The following is a 22,460-nucleotide window of genomic DNA, read 5'->3' on the forward strand; positions in this document are numbered from 1 at the left end:
ACATTTTTCAGAAGGCTAACTTGTACTGTCCCTCAAGACTTTAAATGAAACACTGTCCAAAAACTTGACCACAAAATACAACCAGGCAGAGCCACCTTGCCACTAAGAGCTGAGTGTGCTAACACCAAGGAGGGACGGATCAAGATGGAGAAACACAGGGAAAACTGTTAACAGAAAGCTGTTTAATATTAAAGTGTGAGAAACTGACGTACATCGCAGGTGAAAAATGAGTTCCGATTAGGTTTAATTTAATATTCAAAACCTTGCAATCAAATATTCTGTTTATGGAAGAATAAAAATTCCATTTATCACATTTTGTCAGCATCATTGTTAACACAAAGGGCACTTTAGTGCCTCCCATCTCCTTATTGAAAGTGCCTTCCAAATCTCTCCAGAGAATTTGGTCCACCATCATGAAAATCACATTAGTGGAAATTACAGTTAAAAATTATGAGCTGGCACAGCCCCAACTGTCCTATATTTTCATTATATATTGAAGCTAGTTTAATTCTTTTAGCTCTGTGATCCACTGGTACTATAAATATTGTAAAATATGCAACCAGAAACACATGGCTTTAATGCCAAGCAGAAATAGACTTTCCACCTTTAACTCATCTCAGATTTAATGTGGAAATAGTTTGATCACCTAAATACAAAAGAGTGCCAATGAATCAGGCAACTTGGGGTAAAACGCAAGAACTCTGATAAATCTAATTCTTCTCTTAAAAGTGCTACTAGCTCTCTAGTGAATTATTGAGGGAGAGTGTCACTGTGGGGGGTGACATTGTTCACGTGGGACATTAAGCCAAGTATGCCCTCTCAGCTCGGCACAGAAGATGCAATCACATTACTGGAAGAAAAACCAAGAAGCTCTCTCAGCACCTCAGCTAATTAAAAATCTCAACCAAAACAGTTTAATTGGATGTTATTCTCACTCTTGTAAGAGGCCTAGCTGTACATAAATTTTCTGCTTTGTCTCCCAATATTACAACATAAATAATTAATTGGCTCCAAAACCTATGGATGCCCCAGGACTTGATGGCACATCATAGAAGAAAGTTACTTTTATTCTTTCATTTTGTGAAATACAGAGAAAATTTGAACTTCTACTCAAATAGGAAAGCTCTGAAATAAAAAAAATTAACAGTATGTATCTGCACATCTATAAAATTAGAAATCTGTATGGTCAAATAAATCTAAAATTTTGCACAACTGGTAGGGTTTAGCCGTAAACAATCATTTGCATATTCTACCACGATATATTTCAACATCAAAGTACAACAAAATTAACCCATCCTCAAGATTGATAAAGCTGGAATTCTGTGCAAATGAAGCAATATCCAACCATTCCTATTAAAGGAAAGGTTGGATATTTTCTTTCACATACAATGAATACCTAAGTGCTTCCCCACTGATTTTTTTTCCCCTCCTGGGGTTTATGCAGCAGCTAGTTTTTATAAAGCTAGGTTCTACAAACAACAATGAGATGAATGACCGATTGATCAATTTTGGTTAAAAAGGGAAATGATAGAGTTGAGAAAGGTTCTCATATTCTCTAGCCTGCCCCACCATTCAATATGATCATGGCTGACCTATGCTGGCCTCAACTCTTCTATGCCAGCTCCCCATAAACCCCAATTCCTTAACCTTTCAAATATTTATCCATCTCCACCTTAAATATATCTAATAAGCTGGCCTTTACTACCCTCTGAGAGAATTTCTACACACCTCAGTTTTGGTAACGTCCCCTTGTTTGTGACTCTCCACTAGTGAAAACATCTCAACATCTACCCTGTCAAGACCCTCATATATATTTGAATAAGGTCACCCCTCTTCTAAACTACAAGAAATACAAACACAAACTCTCTGGCCTCTTGAGATCATGTCTCAAAATACTAGCACCTCCAACAATGTAGCACTCCTGAAGCCTTGTAATAAGGTGTCTAAAGTAATTTCTGTACTTGAGTCCTTGACATGACAGCTTGAACCCAGGGAAAAGGACATCTTAAAATAACGTTTGACTTAGAAAAGTGCTGTTTGATGCATATGATTTGGTCAAATGCTGAACCTCTGAATTCTAATTCATAAATCTGTAAGGATAGTAACCAATGCCATGAAGTTATAACAAGAGCAAAGAGAATGTATATACAGGTCAAAAGAATATTTTAAAAAACTGTTTTGTTTTTATATACAGAACTTTAAAATGGCCTGAGTTAAAATTTGTGTACAAGCTTGGTTTCTGCATTTGGCGAATGACGTTGAGACTTTGGAAAGGATGTTAAGGACTGCCACAAAGTTAAAGCAGAACACTGAAGCAGCTAGAAATCTGAAATAAAATAGAAAATGCTAAAAATACTCAATAGATCAGCTAGCATCAGTGAAACAGAGTTAGCATTTGAGGACCAAAAATGTTAACACTGGCTCTTTCTCCACATATGCTGCCAGACTTGCTGAGCATAGTTGTCGTTTTCTGTTTTACTATAAAGTTGAAGTATCTTAGGTACAAAGATACACTTAAAAAAAAAGTTTTAAAAATAATTTTATCAAGATGATGATGGGAGCAAACTACTTACGTAGATGCTTTCTTTCAAGAAGGTAAGCTCGGGAGAATGAGGAGTCAACCTCAAGTTGTGAAGTGCCCAGACTAGTTTTAATCATCAATAGGACATCATTAGGTAATTTTTGCTGATTCCTGTGCCTAAATTACCTGTTTCCCCCTTTCAATGTGACAAACAGTGAACTCTACAGAATAGTGCACAGTCATAGTGACACAAGTGCTCCCCCCACAATCCTATCAACCTTTTAGCCCCTTCTAAAACTAATGAAAAAGTAGAATAACCAGTGTTTAAGTAAACAATGTATATCCGAGTAGAAGTGAAGAGGAAAAGTTATGATATACTTTATCTTTGCACTGATAATAAACTAGTGCTGTAATTTAAGGATCAACTTGATGCCAGAACAAAGTAAAATGAGATTTCCTGAAATGTGGTGTCATTCCACTTTGGTTTCCACCGCAAAAAAAAATCCAGAGCAGGGTGACAGACAGCAGAGCAGTGTAGCAGGTAGTGCTGATGTTTGACAGCATCAGCAACCCAGGTTCAATCTTAACTTAGAACGGTGTCTGTGTGCAGTTTGTATGTTCTCCCTGTGACCTCATGGGTTTCCCCCATATGCTCCGGATTCCTGCTACATACCAAGAATGTGCTGGTAGGTTAATTGTTTATTGTAAATTACCCCTGGTATAGGTGATCTACCCATGGAAAATCAGGGTGGAGATGATGGGCATGAGAGAAACAATTGATTACAGGAAAATAAGGAATGGGATCTCCAAGAGCTAGCATAGACTTGATGGACTGAATGGCCTCCCTCTGATCGCAAGGAAAAATGAAACATGAAGTATATAGTATGAAGAGATGTCAAAATTCAAATCTTATTGGTAAGGCACCAAGGAATATTTAAATAGGTGATTCAAATAGGCCTAAAATTTTCTACTGTTATGTCAGAAGAATTCAGAAAGCCGACCAACTTTTATATCCAGTTAAGCTCAATTTAAAAGCAAGTTTTCTTGCTATCTGCTTCAGAACTGTTCACCAATCCTAGAATCATTACATTATTTAGTATCCACTTTTGATTGATAATGCTCCCGTGAAATGCCATGATATTTGATTAAACCAGTCAAAGGTGTAAATAATTACATATTGTTATTGTAAACACTGAAATGAAATAGGGAGAGAGGGCAGGCATGAGAGACTGCAGATGCTGGAATCTGGAGCAACAATCTGCTGGAGGAATTCAGCAAGTGGAGCAGCATCTGTGGGAGGAAAGGAACTGTCGACATTTCGGGTCAATTGCATGGATAGGTTGGGTGAATGATAGATCATCAATTCAAAATATTAATCGTTTCTATCTTCTTAAATGCCTGTTCAATGTTTCTAACATTCTCTCTTACTTCATGTTTCCAGCAGTTGATGTATTTTTGTACACTAAAAACCCATCTATATGTTTTACTGCTCACATTTGAATCTGGTTCTTTTCTTAGGTGGGATTACTCCACAGTTCTAGCCAGGCAATATAAACACTGGGTGGGAACCAACAGCAACATTATAAAGCAACACACAAAAAGCTGGAGGAGCTCAGCAGGTCAGGAAGCATCTATAGAAGGAAATGGACAGTCCATAAATGCTGGCACAACACATAAAGCACTGGAGGAACTCAATGGGTCAGGCAGAATGTATGGAAGGAAATGTTCAGTCGATGTTTCTGGTGGAGACCCTTCATCTTAACTGCCTCAACACGAAACGTCAACTGTCCATTTCCCTCCATGGGTGCTGCCTCACCCACTAAGTTCCTCCAGTATTTTGTGTGTTGCTCCAGATTCCAGCATCTGCAGTCTCTTGTGTCTCTGTGAGTCCACTAATGCTGCCTGATCTGCTGAGTTCCTCCAGTTTTTTGTGCATTGCTCCAGATTCAAACAGCTGCAGTCCTTTGTGTCAGCAACATTACAAATGCAAGATCAAGAGTGGATGCTAAATAATGTAATGATTTTAGGATTGGCTGAACAGCTCTGAAGCAGATAGCAAGAAAACTCAGTTTTAAATTGAGCTTAACTGGATATAAAAGTTGGTCAGCTTTCTGACTTCTTCTGATATAACAGTAGAAAATTTTAGGGCTATTTGAATTATTCAAATATTCCTTTGGCGCCTTTCTATTAAGAACTGAATTTTGACATCTCTTCATACTATGTAGTTATGTTTCATTTCCCCTCGTGATCAGAGGGAGGCCATTCAAAAACCTGTCCACGGGATTCCAGCAGGCTTTGGAGAAGAAACAGCCTGGGTTATAACCAGAGAAGGGGACGAGCCGTAACCGGGACGGAGCGGCCCCGCGCACACGGGCTCCAGCGGCCGGCTGCCCAGACACGGCGCCACGCCGCCGGGGACCGGGACCCCCGTCAACAGGCCCTCGCACACCGCCCGCCCCTGCAGCCCCCCGGAGCCTCAGCCGCGGCCCCCGATACCTTCATCCTCCTCGTCCTCCGGATCCTTAAAAGTCGGCAAAGGGTTTAACAACTCCTCCAACTGCTGTGCGATGGAGGCCGCCATCTTCCTCCTGCCTGCAGTCCGAATGGAGCCTATTCTGGATGACACACATCCGATTGCAGAGACGACTTCCGGCTCCGGCTGAGACACACACGCACTGCTCACATTTCTCTTACGACGCTCAACTTGCTTAAGATACCACTTATCACAGTAACCTTTTGGGGGATGTCCTTCCCTATAATCTGATGAACAAGGAACTGCATAAATATGATAATAATGTTAGCAACGTTCTGAATCAAAGTAACGCACCCTTAAAATGGCAAATAATATTTATTTCTCTCATACAGCTAGCGAAATCTCTTTAGGATTCTTATAAAATTGGTCGGCAAGTATTTCGTCTTTATTTCTTTAATCTCCTGGGTCTCAAGGCTTTAAATTTCCCAAGTGTTGAGGCTTTTAACATATTAGCAACAAAGTAGAATGTATTAATATTCAGTTGCTGCTCAGCTGCTAGAGTTATGACAGTGAAAATATTAGCCACTATTATTTCAATATATCCATATGATGAATATAGTGAGAGCGAAACATACAATATTGTACCAGTGACTCTCGTTATTATCCACCAAAGCGTCTTATATATGAATCCTCTGATAACATGATTATATTACCATATTAAAATATTCATAATGGGTGAATAAATATGATTGAAAATTTATTGCCGCATCTTTCAACGTTATGGTTTATTATTTTAACGCAGTTTTTAAAGTAATATACCCAGTTGGATTAAACAGGTGTTAAAGTATGAAATGCAATTTATGTTGTTTAATAAAATTGTTTTAAACATTAATAACATATATTTATTGTCGTCTCAGAAAATATAAAATTAACTTTATGATAGGTCCTATGGGGAAAGATGGAAGGGTTTTCAAATTATTTTGGCATTCCATCAAAATGTACAGAATAATAACAATAACATAGTGGCAAACGTGATATATGTTGTTTGTCCTATCAGTTTGAAACCTCTCAAGAAGAACCAAGGAATTTGCTTGTGCCCAGATTGTATTCGAGAGGATGGAATGACAATTTGCAATCTATGTATATGGAAAGAGTACAATAAAGTATAGAAATGGAATTTCCCATCCAGAAAAGTGAAATCGACCGGACCCTTATACAGTTACCAGCGAAATCCTTTCCTAATTATGTTATTAAAGCAACTTATATTGCCGCTAACACAATTTCAACTATTGTTCGTAACTCTAAGATAATTAATTCTGCATCAAAACTAGAAATGTGATTTTCCCCATATTTTTGGAGGTTTGGGTTACGAATGCTATATTTTGAGGATATATTCGGAGTATTTGTACATTTCTTAAATCACAGTTTCTCACTCATTTAGGTGTCTATGTAACAAATCGTTCTACAGATACTATCTGAAAGAACATCAAATCGTTCTTCAGTAGTTAAAAATCAACACAGAATTTGAAAGACAATTATTCATGTTGGAGGAAAAATTAGACGTTACACTGAATTTGTGTCTTTGCGGGTAAAATCACGGGAACTAAACACCTCTTGCGGTTATCCATTCACCATAGATTCTTGTAATTAAGGGACAAATAAAAGACCCAGCTTTGGTCAATGAATCACAATTTTAAGACTTCCTACTCCACCGTTTAAAGCAATGAAACTGTAAGCTCTTATTAAATTAGTCTCTTGAAATGATACATTTTCATATCGCTAAAACTGGTGTCATGCAAATATTGTTTTATGCAAATATTAGTTCATAACTTCAGAAACAAGGCCGCAAATTATTAAATATCAGATGATAAAGTTAAATAACAGTAAACAGCTTTTCTTGAAAATTTTGCCATTCGTCTTCTAACTTATTCATTGTGAGCTTTATAACTGGGTAGAATTGAAACGGTTAATTTTAACATTATATTCATTAAAAAAAATTAGACCACGAGGAAGTCCGATTTTTATGTATTTAATTTTTTATGGTAATTATTTTATCTGTATTTTTAATTTTAGCTTATTTTGGTTAACTAAAGTTACATTGCATTTAGAAAAAGTAGGCGTCCATTTTAATACAAAGAAGTAGAGATAAGGTGTAAAGTTTTTATATGATAATTTTTGGGTAATTACTTCAGTAAAATGGATATTCATAATAAGATAATATTCAGAATGAAAATGGGTAGAGACCTAAAAATAACCAAGAAACTTCCAGTTCGTTCTGCCACAACACCTTGTTCATAAACAGAGCACTGACATTTAAAGACATTAAAACATCAATTTTTTTTATTAAAAAGTCACAAATTTATTCAACATGTTTTTTTCATTTATACAGTGAATGGTCTAATATGCAACGGAGGTCACAGAAGCTTAGGCCTATCATTATGACAAAAATTGATATCATGAGGAATTCTATACTGTATAAAGAAAAAAGTAGCAGCTATCAACTGCATATTTGACCATGTAGTAAAATTGTTTAAATATTTGACCTTTCGTTTCTGTAAGACACAAAAATAAAATCCTGTATGAATCTATATGAGCATTATTAACAATATGAATGATTTCTATGAGAGAGCTAAAAATGAGCAGAAAGTTTATTTTTAACACTCTCTTTCTGAACACTTTCTCCAGTGGATGGTGCAATGCACCTACAGTAATTGTGCTATGACTTATCTATTTGGCACCTTTCTAGTTTGTTTCTCCGCTTTTGTAAACATACGCAAAAAAAATCACTTTGTACAATCTGGAGCTGTGAATCATAACTCCAGTAAAATTTTTTGTACATCTTTTGGAAACAAATAAAAAGGTTTGGTTACATGATGCCCGTTTGTTCAACTCAGATCAAGAGGTTCTAAAATGTTTTCTAAAACATTAAACTCCTGAATTAAATATAATACGTAAACAGTAGACTCTTTCAGTTCATTTATGAGCTTCTTTTTGTTGTTCAGCTTTGTGTAGGTAGAGTAGTTTGCGTTGAAGTCTTGAGGGCTCCCGAACGCCTTTGTCTTTTCTGAAATGTGTACTTTTTGGGTGTTAGAAACTCCGCTCAGAATGCCGTCCCGTTCAAAACTTTGTTGCTCCACTAACTCGTTGCAATTTCCTTCTCGTTTGAAGCTTTCGCTTTTTAAAAAAAAATGTTATTTCAGTATTTTTGTGACGAGTTTTGTTTGATGATCTGGCCTCGTCCTTGCTGACCGGGCAGCGAGCGAATTGTCTTTGGGGTGGGATGGAGCGCGGAGAGGGAGACACATTGTCAATTTCAGTAATTTCCGTCGTCGGAAGTCGTTACCAGACGGCTGCCTCATTCATTTCCGGAGGCGGATGTGACAAATGGTTGGTGTATCCCCCATTCGTGAGAGAGAAGGACGGGCTGGGACCCGGGCCGAACACATCCGCCGCCATCGTGTGCATTGACGGTCCTGTTAGCCCCGGCTCTGGGCTGGGAGAGTCCCCATGTGAGTGAGAGATCATGTCGGTAAACCTCTGGCCGTCGCCTGGCCCGGGAAGATTGCTCGGGTGGTGGCCGGGCAGTGGATGCTCGAGTCCGCCGAGTGGGGTCGCCCCAGGCCCGGAGGAGGGCACAAAACCCAGATCCACCGGAGTCTGAGCTTGAGATGAGGGAGGACCTTGAGGGAAGAAATCGTAATTGCTTCCAGGGCCATAATATTCAGTCTGATAATCTGTGGAGGCAAAAACACGAACAAATAAAGCTACATATGTAACATTAGGCAATCTTACACATTGCGGTTGCAAGACTTCAAGTACAAATAAACCTCAGAATTAGTAAATTCCATAAACAGATATTAGGCTTTCTAGGGAAATATTAACAAAGCGTTGATCAAAAGCAAAACGTGAGAAAAGAGAAATCATTATGGAAGCATAATAGAATTATTCAAAATTCCTTAAAACGTAACGCGATAAGGTATGAAATGTCTAACTTGGGCTTGCATTGCGAATACATTAGAACTGAAATCGGTGATTTTGGTTTAACTCCTTTCCACATTCGCTTAGTGTCAAATAGAAGCAGCTCCAAATATAATTGGCCCTTAAATATACTAAACCCCAACCTAGTTAATCCGCTTCCAAGACACAGATAGGTTTACAATTTGATTTAAAGATTCAACCAATAGAAAGCCTTGCGCATTTATACCCAAATTATTTCATTTCATTGTTATTCTCTGTAAACCACTCAGATTGATCTGCGGTCAACATGAAATCTGTGACCAGGAACTCAATCTTCACATATCTCTGGGAACCGCAGAGTCTTGTATTGAGTTCTGTAGCAGTGTGAAATAAATCGGGATCAACGTTCGAAGAGACCTAACTATATTAAAAATCCCTTCGTATTCAATAATGCACAATTATATGGGAGGTCCTTAAAACAAAATAAAATATTTGCAAAACTATAGATATGTTAATTCTTGGCGGCTAAAACATTTATTAAATTCTTTCACAGCTATGGAACAGACATCAAGAACAGTTTCTTTTTTTGGGTGGGGTACACTTAATTATTTTCTCTTTTTGCTGGTGCCCCTTATATTCTAGGAACCCGAAAACGGTGGATCAGAATCATTCTGAATTCACGATGGAACGCGCAAAGTGCAAGGGAAACAAAAAGCATGTTTTTGTTCTAATTTATACCCATTTGTAAATCAGATTGACAATCTTTTCTCCCTCTAAAGATTTCAATTCTGTAAGTGAAATTGAAGCAGATGTGATTGCAAACAAACGCTTGGAAAACTATTCTGTGTTATTAATCCTTATCACACAGAAGGTCTGGCGCAGCAGGGTCCCACTTTTTGAATAATGCTCACTCATTTTACACAATCGCAACCGCTCTCACAAAAACACCACTCAACTAGTCATTTTAGAGCATTCGGCAAATAACAACCTGCCACGTTAGAATCGTAGCTTGAAAAATATTGTAAAATAGTTTATTATTCTGAACCGAGTTTTAAGTCTGCACGTAAAATTACTAGTTACACAATTCAGTATGTGTTTTGAAAGTAATTTTCTATCTAAATGCTCCACAGGTACTAATGTCATTTTGCATAATTTTAAAATCCTGGTATTTAAAAACAATACTTCATTTACCAGCAATAATACTTCCCAAATCTTAATGAGGTCCTTGTTTAAAAAAAAGTTAGTACGGAGTTAAGTCTTAAGGGTTCAGTTAGTCCTTTTGACAAGTGTTCTGAAATTCATCCGGATCTGCTTTTTTTCCCCGTAAAATGTATTTTTGTTTGCTTTTCAGCTACGGCACTCTACCTCCGACTCATTCCTTTCTCCAATTCAGCCTGAATGCCTGTTAATTTACATAAGTAAATGAAATGGAGAATATGCGTACTAACACTGACCACCTCGACTAAGCTAAAAGATGAATGAACATATTGCTGGGACTTTAAAATCAGCCAATAGAATTATTGCAAACTTAAGTGCGCTCATGTCCGAACTCATTTTAATTTCAAATTTGTTGTTTCAGTGTGAGATGGAACACGGGGGGATCCCTGCCAGTTGGTCCGATTGTACTGTGTTTAAAATAGCGTTTTAGAAATGTTTTCTTTTTAGGGTACTTGAGAGACAAACGTATCAGCAATTAACAGCCCAGAACAATCCAATGTGAATAAAAAAATCATCTTGCCAATAGTGCATATTTAAAGAATACTTAAAAAAAAGCACGCTGTTGTTAAAAAAAATGATTACACATCATATTATTCCTGTGAAATTAATATTAAAAATGCAAAATTGCGGCTTAAATATAAACGTTTTTATAGGAGTGGGTTAAAGGAATGTGGTTGCAACATCTACGCTTCGTGCTACGGTCTTGTTCGAACCTCCTACTTATGCTGTACATTCACGCCATATTAATTAACCCCATTCCCTCCTGCGTGCTTATTGTCTTTCCATGTTCTCGCCATCAAATAACAGCGAGTCTGCTGTTTACAATCTACTGGAAGCCCCACCAGTATGTCACTAAACACAGACGCGGAAACTTTCCAAGCAGCAAAGTTGACAAATGTTGTCCCAACCGAGTTGTACCGGCGAGATCTTTTCGACATTTCGATAAATATATAAAATAATAACATTTATAACGTGTTCACTCTAATACACCTAAAATATCAATACTATAAATAAAATAATTCATATACAAACAAATCCCAGGCCCTATTCTAACAGTGCACTGCTCTGAATAGATGCATGCCATTATAATTCAAACAGGAGCAGTTACATCAGGTAAGTGTTTTATTAATAATAATCAAAAAGTAAGCATTTATAATATTGTATTACTTTGCCCGTGACGAAATGGTTATTTAAGTTAAAATAGGGAAAGATATAATGCATAATAAATAGCAATATAACAAGTAATGCATTTCCTTTTTTTCAAAATAGTTCTTTTAAAATGCGATGTTCTTTAACTTTATGGCATTCTCTACTTAGGCATGCTTTCCAAACTCTCTACTGGAAAATAAAACCTACAGTTAAAACCAACTTAACATTACCTAGTTTTAATAGGAATACTGGAAACCTTTAAACCTATTTTTAGAACTTGTGTATCATTAGTAACTCCAATCCTGTGGGAATATATCATTCTCCCGTTCTCTGGGTCTTTTTTTATACAAACTTATGTGCATATGAGAACATATGGTGTGATTATTTCAGATCTTTTTGTATATTCCCGTGGTTATCCGAAACGGACCATTTATTGTAGACACTACTTTTGGGGGTTCCCTGTTTCTCAATGGGATATTGTGCTGCTTAGTTGATTCTGTATATGAAACTGATCTGACATTGACAAGTAGATGGTTGAGAGAAAAGATATACTTTAGCCTTAAAATAGCACGGAGAGTCTCTTCGTATAATCAGTGATTGAATAAGTCAATAATAAGTCAATAAATGGCTAACTTCATACTGTATTTCAATTGTCCGTCAATACATGACTGTAAAACTGAATTTGCAGCCTCTTTCTCATTAAATAAGTAATCAGTTTTTAAGCACATCCTGGGGAGTGTTTAACAGAAATGAATTGGGACTTACCCCCGTAGTAATTGAAAGGGCCGTTTCCCATCATGTCAGCCCCGTCGAGGCGATCTCCCAGGGGTCTCATCCGTCTGGGGCTGCGGAAAAACGCGTGTCTACGAGCCCCTAAAGCACTCAGCTGCTTCATCCGCCTCTCCTTGGACCTCCTGTTCTGGAACCAGACCTGGGGCACAAAGCAGCCACGAGAATCCTTTTATTTCGACAATCCTGAGTTAATATTAAACCATACTTACAACGTAAACACTAGCCTTCCAATCCCATAGTTTAGAATTAAGGCAAACCTGAAGCACATAAAAGCTTTGCTTTAACTACACTGCAACATTAATCTCAAACCAGTCTTGAAACGCAGGTTGCCAATGTTTACATCATCCTGTTTCATAAGACGAAAGAAGCCAGAAACCTTCCCCAGAATAAAACATTAAAACGCATTAACAACAGTCTTGCCAAGTCTCTCAATAATGTCCTCTCTATTCCTGGCTCTTAGAATACCATTCAGCGTTTGGAATATGTTTTGAAGTTTAATTATAACTCGACTTACTTCTTACAACAAACATTCATCTGCAGAATCAGGAGATATGGTGGAATAAAGGTTGAATTTCATATCTTGGGAAAATAACATTCGAGAAAGGAAGGAACTCTTAAAATGACAAAAAGGTAAACGTTTTTCGCCAATTCACGTTATAAAATTGAAAAGAATGGGCATATTATTGTTCGAATTCTAAGTTTCACAATGTCACAATAAGCAAGCATTTAATAATCCGAAGATTACGTTGAAAATGGAATGAATGATTAAAACAGTTTGTGCAGAAGCGATATGAAATTGAAAAAAAAATTGCAAGAGTACAACTTGTTTTGTAAAACAGGTGAAGGGTTGTGAAACTGATTCCCCTTGCTCTGTAAGATTATAAGTAATTATTGTCCTTGGCCTGGGGCTGGTGCGCTCTTTATTTAACCCAGGTCACCAAAGTGACGGCCTTATCCTTTGGGTAACCTACTTCACAACTCTTTATTTATTCCACAGTTCGAACAAGTGACGACAGTGTTTCCATTTTGCACTCCCTATCTGGTGTTACTACCCCATTACAGCAGAATGGCGTTTCTCTCTCAGCTGCCTCAGATTTGGGGCCCTATTCTCTCCACCCAATCCAGAGCTGAAGCTGCCGAGTCCATAAAACGCTTAGTTCTTTTAAAGTAGAACCAATTTAATTTGGGGGGGGGGGGGGGCGGGGGTGTCTCCAGTCTCGCTCTTACACTCTTACACTCCAATTTGTCAGTTGCCCCACCATTTACTCGGGTATTCCTGTCCACTTTCCCTCGCAGTTTATATCTCCTAAACAGCGTGGCCTCGGACAGTTTACAATGCTCTACGTTGCCGGTGGTATCCCGGTGGAGTATTTCTCTTGTTTCCAGCTTGACAATTGTTCGCCTGTCCTGACCACAGCACAACTACAACCGCCCGCTTTACTTCTATTTGCTTGGACCCGGCTTGACCTCTCGGGTGCAAACTTGTGAGTCCTCTCGGCTTCCCGTGTTCATTTCTATCATATTTTACCCGAATAAAGAGGTTTGTTTACCTAGCTTTTCTTATTTAGCCTCGTTTCTTGTGTTATATACTTTATATACGTTTCCCTACTGCGACGTATCCTACTATGGTAATCTATCTTTTTTTGTTACAAGAAACAGCTCGGAGGATTTATCCAAATCCAGTAGTATCCACAAGCAGCGCCCGCTGGTTATCCGTTGGGAGTCCGCCCTCTACCCACTTGTCATGTTTGGATGGCTTCCCCGATTTAAGTGTTCTTTATACTATTTCGCAATTTCAAAACATCGTTAGCTCCATCTCCTGAAGCACATTTCCGTTTAAACACTCAAACGCTTCTCCGCAAGTTTTATATTGACTCTAAATGGTTGTCCCTCCCCCTTCACCCCCTCCAAGCCACCCCGACTACCACTCCGTGCTTATGTTGAAATTTGCACCCTCAGTTCCGGATGGCTCTCTTACCTGTATAACCCTCATGTTTAGCCCGGTTTCCTGAGCCAGTTGCTCTCGGATGTGCCTTGTGGGTTTGGGGGTGGCTGCAAAAGCCGCTTTGAGAGTTTCCAGCTGTTTTGCTTTGATGGTTGTGCGGGGTCCCCGGCGCTTGGCTCCCAGGTTCTGTTCCTCGTTCTCGTTATTGGCAGTCTCTTTATCTGAAATATTGGCGCTTTCTGAGTCCTTTGTGTCATCTTGTAAATGATCTTGAGAATCCGGTGATAAACTTTGATCGCTACATGCCGTTACTGTACAACACACAAAATGACGTGGGATGAAGAATGGGTTCACATCACGTAAATAACCGGTTTAACGATGATAATCACCGAGATTTTATTAATAATTGATATATAGCCCCTTTGGAGCGCCGCTTTACTGCATTTTAACATGTTAAAATGAAATATTTACCAACGCCCCAGCTTTAAATGATAAGATTTTAAATTAACTAACTGTCCGAATTAATCTTCCCCAAAGCGTATCATTCGTACGTTGTGGTTATATTAAAATGAAAAGGCAAAAACAAAATAGCACGGGAAAAAAGTTTAGACATCCAATCCGGAACAATGGACATACAGAGCAGTGTCATTTAAAAGCTACATACAAAAAAAATGTACATTTTGCTACACGCCATAATGCATAAATTAGTAAATGGTGTTTAAACCACCAGTAAATAACTGCTAAAATGGACAGGAGTCGGCGTTGAGGGCGAGATGGGTCTTAAAACCATATCGCTGTGTCCGCTAACCGTTGAAATAAAAAAATTATATACAATCCGAATCCCCAATCATTTATGTAATACCGATAAACATTGTTTCGTAAAGAATTCAATTTGTTAAAACACCCGAGAGGAGATAACAGTAAAGCTATAAGTTATTGATCAACATATTAGAGTAAACAGTCACAGGGCCACACTGTCGCCCAGATTCCTAACAAGCATAAATAAATATACATATGTAAGTACAATGAGGATTTGGCCTTACGTGACAGCGAACCGTTTTCTTTCGAATTATTGCTGTTTAAAAAATCGTCTTTGCAAACAAATTTGTTTTCATCGATGATGTAGAGCTCTTCTCCGGTGGAAAGTTGTTTGTTGCATATCATACAAGTAAAACAGTTCAGATGAAAGACTTTGCTCCTCGCTCTCCTCACCAGATCGCTTGGGGAGATACCCTGATAGCAGCCGGCACACTTGGTACCAAAACGACTGAAAAGCACCACAGTAGGGAGAAAATGGTCAAAGGAATTCTTAATTCTGTTGAGTATATTTATAGTTAACTGCATGATACTAATCGCGTAGAACGGCGTTAATTTACATTCATGGTGGATGGATTATTGTTAATATTGCACTTGTCTTGCTCCAAAGTGTCCAGGGGCGTACAAACGGAAGAAACGTCGCCTATATTTGTATAGATCTGCGTTATCAAGCAACCGAGACCAGATTAAATCGGGACCGACACATCGGCGTGTGACAGATTGATCAGTGGACTATTACATTTAGAAAATCGACTGAAAATGAGCGCAAACAATTTATGAGAAATCTATGTCAGCAAACTGGCCAAAAGTGACAGAATGTTATGTGGGGTGCCTCACAATGAACCAGACTGACATTGTCGTTCAGCTCGGAGCTTGCACTTCACAATACGGCTGATTTTCCTTCTTATTCGCATTAACCAAGGCGATATATTATGCTTTGCCTCCATTTCAATTCAATGTACACAACCTTTATTAAAAGCGTTGGTAGCAATTTATCTAAAATAAGTTGTTCATTGTCGGCAAAATTAAAACCATTCGTGTGCACAATAACTAATTACAATAGAGCGTAAATGAATGCATGTATACGGCCAGCTAAAGCCTAACTTAGTCAATATCGATTTCAACATACATAAAGAAAACTTGCCCGTTAAAATTACAGGTATTTTTGTTTTCCTCTTAAAATATTTCGGTACAATGTTTATTTTTAGTGTACTTCTTGATCAAGATAGTGTTTGACGAAATTGTATAACAGGTGAGCGTTAACCATTCAACGCTGAGCAAGTTTATCGACATATTTTAAAAGCAAGGGAAAGGCAAACTCGTTTTATTCGAGGCAAAGAGCTGCAAGTGAGAGATGTGTTTTTAATATCGTGTGAAGCATGTCGTGCATAAACTAAAGCAATATTCTATTGAAAATGACATTTTTAAAGAATCTCATTTTCATGCTGGGTGTAAAATTCATTGGATTAATAAATGTTACGTCATTTACAGGTGACGGCAGATTGAAATGATGATGGCGTATGATCCCGGAGGAGGAAGGAGATTTCAGGAGTGCCTGATTAGAAAGGTCTTCAAACTTGACATTAAACCATCCATTAATAATAACTGAGGGGGTGGTTGGTTCAATCAATGGTTCCGGTATATAAGCAATAGGTAAAGGATATTTTGCTGTCACATTAGCTTCTGCGACTTGAATCAGACTAATACTTTTAAGGGACTAGTACTGTAACAACTTTCTTAGTTAAAGAAAGTGAAATATATTACTTCAAGAAAAGGGTTATTCGCACATGCATGTCGCATGGTTGCAACTTACAGTTAAACTGTAAAAAGTTTGATAGAAATAACTGATTCAACAAGAAAGATAGAAGTAACTCATCGCTAAATTTACTATCAAACTCATGTTGTACGTTTGGTTACATTTGGTTCATGAAACTGGGAATTACAATTGTGTAGCTATTTGTGCAGTCTACTCAGGTGATTGCTAACAAAGGTTTGCCCATATGTCCTTTGTCTATGGTTTCCTCTTCAAACACTTTGTTATTCAAAAATACTTATCACATCGTTACCAAAAAACAAGAAAACACCAAGGACGTAGACAGAGCCGATGGGATTTCCTCCAGGATTCGTAGTTATTGATCTTTGCTTTAATTTGCCTCAGCAAAAGAAAAGTGCGAGCTCTATTTTGTCTTGCTGAATACACATTTTCTGCATTACAAGATCAGCAAAGTTACTGATCGTGGTTGAAACGGACGTGTGTAAATATGTTCACGCAATTCAGCTGTTTTACCGTGCAGCAGTTAATAGTTATGTATAGGATTTATGTTGAATCTTTCAAGTTACAATTCCTTTTCCTCGCCTAACCGAATGACATATGCTTCATAAATATGAAAGTTATCCAACAGTACTATTTAAACTAACTATAAGACATATATTAATTTTATTCACTAAGTACTATTCTAGTGTCTTGGCAAACAGATAAAACAACGAAATTTCAGTCTCGGCATAATGTAAAACAAACTTGAAGCTAACGCAATACGAACATAACATTCACGATGATGCCTGAAATCAGACCATTGCACTTACCGAAAGAAGTCGTTCTTGCAGTAGAGCTTCCCTTCTCGTGAAAAACATTTTTCTGTTAAATTGCATTTGCATTCGCAGCACTGCACACACTTCACATGCCAAGCTCGGTCCAGGACGTTTAATAGGAACCTATCAAGAATAGGCCTTTCGCACCCCGCACAGTGTACCATTGTCTTTGGATTGTTCCCAGATAATGAGATAGCTGACGGTTAGATATTTGGCTGGTAATAATGAGGTCCTCGATCGTCCAGGAGGCTGATCCTTTAGAATGGCTGTTATTAAAGGGCGATGGTTCCAACGGATTTAAATGGCCAGCGTTCTTTCTTTTGAGGTAGCTGATATCAGTCAAAGGAGATCGAAGCAGGTGTACTCCTAAAGAAACAATCGCCCCCTTAAAGAAATTACTATAAAATAATGAAAAGCTACACTAATCAACAAGCAACAGTGCTGTCACTCTGGAGTATTGAAGTAAATGATTTACTCCAACATGACGCAAAAGATACCAGTGTTTAATTTTGCCTCTTGTCTCATAAGTATCTCTTAAGTTTGCTTGTATTGAACACTACTAGCAAAATTATAATACATAGATATTAAATACTCCAGAAATAAAATATGGGTGACAGGCCTGTGGCAAGCATTGCTTTTGATTTCATGGTTCAACTTTCCTCATCTGGAAGAGGGATATCTCCAGTGGTGTTTACTGTCCGGCTATGGTGGTGGTGTGGATAAACGTGCCAATCACCGCCGCTGCTGCTCTGCCCGCCGCACGCGCTCACTCGACTGCATGTTTCCTGGAGCTCGCGCACACCTTATTCATATCGCCGTCACGCGCCCCGCCGCGTCACCGACGCCCCCGTCCAATCAGCCGTCCCGGAGCCATGGCAACCATTAATTTATGACAGTTTTTTTTCGGTGTCTTTTTTTTCCCCCCTGCCTTTGAAAGACTCGCAACATCTCGCCTAGAGAATAGCGGAAGCCGCGGCCGCTTCTGAGGTTTAGGTATAGTTGCAATTTCTTTCCGCCTTTCTTCTGTCATATCCTTCTGTTTTTTTTGTATTTGGAAGGTTCATTTTGCAATTTTCATCGCGGTCGAACGGTTGACTAAAACAAAACCACAAAAAACTCAAGAAAGTATGTTTACATGTTCAGGCCCTCTTCCCCCTTTTCATTTTGCTGCTGTTGGTCATATTCTTGATTGTGTGCGGGTGAAAGAGAGAGAGAGAATGAGGCAGCTAAGATTCAAAGCTTGCATCTTACCCCACGTTTTCTTTTAGCTCATGTTTCGGTCATTCTGCAATTGTAAGCTGTAGCAGATTCATTGCCCCGTTTATAATCAAGCGGTAAGCCAAAACTGGTTGGCAGAAGTTACGATACCTTCGTCGGGCCAATCCATGTGAAATAACAAGGATATAGTTTCAGGGTGCGGGGCGGGGGTGGGCTGCTGTGTGGTTGCCCATCATCAGGTGAAAAATGGAAGAGGAATATTTGGCGTTTGATGAAAACACAGTGGTGGGGTGAGTCGGTAAAATAGCTTCAATATGCATGAGCGTCTTCCCCGCCTGCATTTTAACCTTTGAAGTCGTATCCGCTGAAAACGCGACAGACTATATGAAAGACCTAACAAGTCATTTTATCACCTCTTCACTTGTTGATGAATGCCCTGTTCCTCGGGAAATGCTTACTTGTCATCTGTAAGGGACGTCTCCCCCGATTTATCTCAAATTCGACACCAAATAGTGCTAAACATATTTGCATATTAACGTTAGAATTGATTTTTTTTTGATGTTTGTGTGTATTGCGTCTCGCGTCAGCGCGAATGGAAACAAGAAAGGCTCGGCCTGAAGTCATCATCTCGAACAGTTGACAGATCACACTGGCCAAACTTGGGGCGCGGTGAAAGTTGAAGATTTGCATTTAGTTTAGTTTTTTTACCGTAGTTTTCCAAACAAAACGCCTACCTATAGTCCGCTTGAGCTCAATCTTTTCTTGCGGCAGCTAGGGTCGGGTGGGAATAGCCACGCATTTTATGTCTCGTCTGATTAAGGGAGCAGAATTGCGAGGGATGAAAGAGGAGGCGCAGAGAAGATACTAAGACTATAACACTCCACCCAAACAGCACCTTCACCATTTCTAGTTTTATTAGAGTAGGCGCTGACAGACTCGAGTGGAGATGATCCAAGATGCAGTTTGCCTGGAAACACAAGTCCTGTTTGCAAACATTTAGTTGGCGATGATATTAAACACTGTGAACTGCAGTGTCAGTACACATCAATTAGCGAATCCTCTCGATTGCTAGACAACGTTTGTGCTTTTAACATCACCATGCTCCAGTAAGTGCCTTTAGGTGTTCTTTATTTTTGCATAGTTTTCTACTATTTCTTCTCGTGTTCGTCGCTTGTAACCGGAGTCCAACACTTTATCACATATTTTTATATATTCCACATGATGAACATGTGTACCGCCATTCTAATTCGTCACCTTTGGACAAAATATACCCTCCCACCCCCGACAAAGTGGTAATCATTCGTCCAAGCGTGCCGACTTTGCCAATTTAATTAACATCTTTATGACTTCGCTGCATACAGCGAGAAGCAAGATTTCACACCATTGCAGGTTATCTCTTACTGTAACCGCCAAATATCATTAATTTAATCGGTAAATTGGTGAAAAGACGTTGAGCGGTTTCTGATAAATGAATGATCCATGACACCAAAAGTGTAAAAAAACTCTTTGCTCCCTGCAGACAGGAGGCCATCCGGGTCAAACTTTGCTTGTTCCCAGTAAAGTCGCAATATTTAGTGAGAGCCAACTCTCCTGTTTGTTGTACGGACACCGTCTTTGTTACTCAGTTGCTTCTTCAGCCCACGTCTGCTGACCTGCCACTCACAGCACAGATTCCCCTCCAACCGACTCTTCACAGTTACTACCCTACGCACAATCTTTGCAAAAAAAATCAATAAACTCTTTCTGCATATGGGATTCTTCTCATGCAAAAGGGAGAAGCGTGACTGGTATGGACTTGGCCCTGCAGACTACACAGTGACAGCTGTAGTCTTCTATCTGGGGACGTCTTTCCTTTGACACTCTCCCAGATGACATGTGTTGGTCAGGAATGAATAGAGATAAGAGATGAGCAACATCTTTGTGACCATCGTGTCTACTTCTACTCCAATATTTTATTCAGCTGCAAAGCATCTGGTTGTATGATTGCAACACAAGCTTCTCTCAAATATCAAAGAGTTTACAGTTAGGTGTCGAAAGTAATTCAGTCGAACACCTCACACATCCCATAACGTGATACACTTGCGAAACATGTGCGCTGTGTTTAAGAATTCAGCATAAAATTGGCCAGTTTTTGCATTTACAGTACTTGTGTTATGCAACTGAACACGCTTGGAAGTTCAACATTCTGAAACCCTGGGGCCGTTCTGCAGTAGTGAAATTGACTTGAAATTAACAAGCAGGACAGTTGAAACGAAACGTCTCCAGGTTTAACAAATTTTAACCTGCAGGGGGGTAAGAGCGCCAGAAAGAGAGAATATGTTTTTTTTGCATTCTGTCCCATGCAATATTATGGAGATGTTGCAAGAGGTTTAATCACTCAATTGAAAGGCTAGTTCAAATCACGTGGTTGGATGTGAAACTAACATTTGTGTGAAACACTTTGAAGTGAAGGTATTTATTTAAAGCGTATAAGACTGTTGCAAGAATTATGTGTGTTTGTGACAGGGGCGTTCGGGTGGCGGAAATTAACGAATCCACCCCGTTTTTCAGTTTTACATAAAGTACACTCAATCAGTTTCGACAGGAGCCACGATCACAGGCAACCTTCCCTCACCCTTTCTTCAAATTACTGAAGTGAAATGTAATCAACTGATTACCACAGGACTCCGAGTAGAGTGCACTTTTTGACCCAGCTTTGTAAACAAACTTTCCAATTTTAAGCATCCATTTTCAGCTCGCAAGCATGATTGCATAAAAAAGTGATTACTGGACACGTTACGCAGAGCCGATATAAATTCAAATAGCTTACGAAATAGAAAATATACGTTGACCGAATAATCTGCTCTAATTTAGTCAAGAATATTTTCTTATGCTGACACATTACATTGTTCATTTTAAATGGACTGGTTGAGTTGAGAAACAGGCAGCATCACCGGGATTCAATCCAATTATTCTTGACGCCAAAACTTAAAACCACACCGCGTGAATTCTGTCTTAACCCTTTCCCTTTAGAAAAATCCATAGGGCGCGATTTTACAGTACTTCATCTAAGAAATGACCATGGCTGGGAGGAGAAGATTTATCAGTAAAGGCTCAAAGGCTGGCGGTATTAACAGGTCTAGAATCTCCTTAGCTTCATCAAAACAGCCAGAGTCACAGCCAGTGGCTGTCAACGCAGAATGGAAGGAGATATCGATTGAAAGTGAGCACCCAGTCATTGGGTATGAATGTTAACGGGTCCAAACACAATTCACAAACTCAGCCTTTTCCTTTACATATCACAGGAGACAGCAGGTTCACGTCTTTGTCCACGCAGAATAGGTCCCATCACTCTCCATTTCCCTCGTTCTCTAATGCACTTTATTTGCATTGTATGCTAATATTGTACCTAGCATTACTTGTTGGTGATCGTGCATAGTGCACATTTACACATAATGTTTGTAGATAATGGTACACCAGGCCAATTATACAACTATCGTCTGTTGCTAAATTGAGTGGATTGGAACATTATTCATACATTTTGTTAAGATTATTACAGATATTTTATGTTATAATCTTGGAAATAACGCTCTTGTAACTTAAGACATATAGTGAATATCTACTGGGAGTCTTGAATCTATTTTAAAAGTTGTGATATATGGTACATCATTCACTAGAGAGGTTTTTAATGAAATGGCAATTTGGAGGGCAAGTTACCGTAAGACTTGAGTTCCAAATATCAATCTGTAATTCATCCTCTTACCAATAATCTGTACAAAACACACGCAGTGGAGATTTAGGGC

General features: G+C 38.8%; 2 protein-coding genes and 1 long non-coding RNA gene across 4 annotated transcripts in view; 1 reads left to right on the forward strand and 2 right to left on the reverse strand.

Moving 5' to 3' along the window:
* The window catches only part of aatf (apoptosis antagonizing transcription factor), an 85,639-nt gene extending 80,436 nt beyond the window's left edge, over positions 1 to 5,203 (reverse strand). Inside the window, exon 1 of one of the 2 annotated variants that reach the window (XM_052035414.1) lies at positions 5,018 to 5,203. In XM_052035414.1, coding sequence (XP_051891374.1) covers positions 5,018 to 5,102 — 85 coding nt within the window. In that variant the 5' untranslated portion in view covers positions 5,103 to 5,203. The remainder of the gene's footprint in view (positions 1 to 5,017) is intronic. The other variant, XM_052035415.1, reaches the window with a different exon arrangement.
* Positions 5,204 to 7,362: 2,159 nt separating this feature from the next.
* On the reverse strand, positions 7,363 to 18,205 carry LOC127581301 (LIM/homeobox protein Lhx1-like). The gene is made up of 5 exons (XM_052035561.1): positions 17,455 to 18,205; positions 15,099 to 15,322; positions 14,089 to 14,366; positions 12,084 to 12,249; positions 7,363 to 8,728 (listed from the first exon to the last, which is right to left on the reverse strand). The coding sequence occupies exons 1-5, from the start codon at positions 17,622 to 17,624 to the stop codon at positions 8,334 to 8,336; spliced, it is 1,233 nt and encodes a 410-aa protein (XP_051891521.1). The 5' UTR covers positions 17,625 to 18,205; the 3' UTR covers positions 7,363 to 8,333.
* LOC127581302 (uncharacterized) lies at positions 8,374 to 15,730 on the forward strand. Its single transcript, XR_007957933.1, has 4 exons — positions 8,374 to 8,503; positions 12,651 to 12,740; positions 15,271 to 15,372; positions 15,482 to 15,730. It is a non-coding gene; the product is annotated as an uncharacterized LOC127581302 (long non-coding RNA).
* Positions 18,206 to 22,460: the final 4,255 nt, after the last annotated feature.

Source organism: Pristis pectinata, chromosome 21 (genome assembly GCF_009764475.1).
Source record: "Pristis pectinata isolate sPriPec2 chromosome 21, sPriPec2.1.pri, whole genome shotgun sequence".
Taxonomy (NCBI): Eukaryota; Metazoa; Chordata; class Chondrichthyes; order Rhinopristiformes; family Pristidae; genus Pristis; species Pristis pectinata.

What these genes read in the sequence shown, in the direction of transcription:
- LOC127581301 (XM_052035561.1), bottom strand. Translation starts at nt 17,624, where the DNA reads ATGGTACACTGTGCGGGGTGCGAAAGGCCTATTCTTGATAGGTTCCTA. An exon ending in TGCAAGAACGACTTCTTTCG is followed by an intron (nt 15,323 to 17,454) that starts GTAAGTGCAATG and finishes GGTGCTTTTCAG; the next exon opens with TCGTTTTGGTACCAAGTGTG. An exon ending in TAAACATGAGGGTTATACAG is followed by an intron (nt 12,250 to 14,088) that starts GTAAGAGAGCCA and finishes TTTGTGCCCCAG; the next exon opens with GTCTGGTTCCAGAACAGGAG.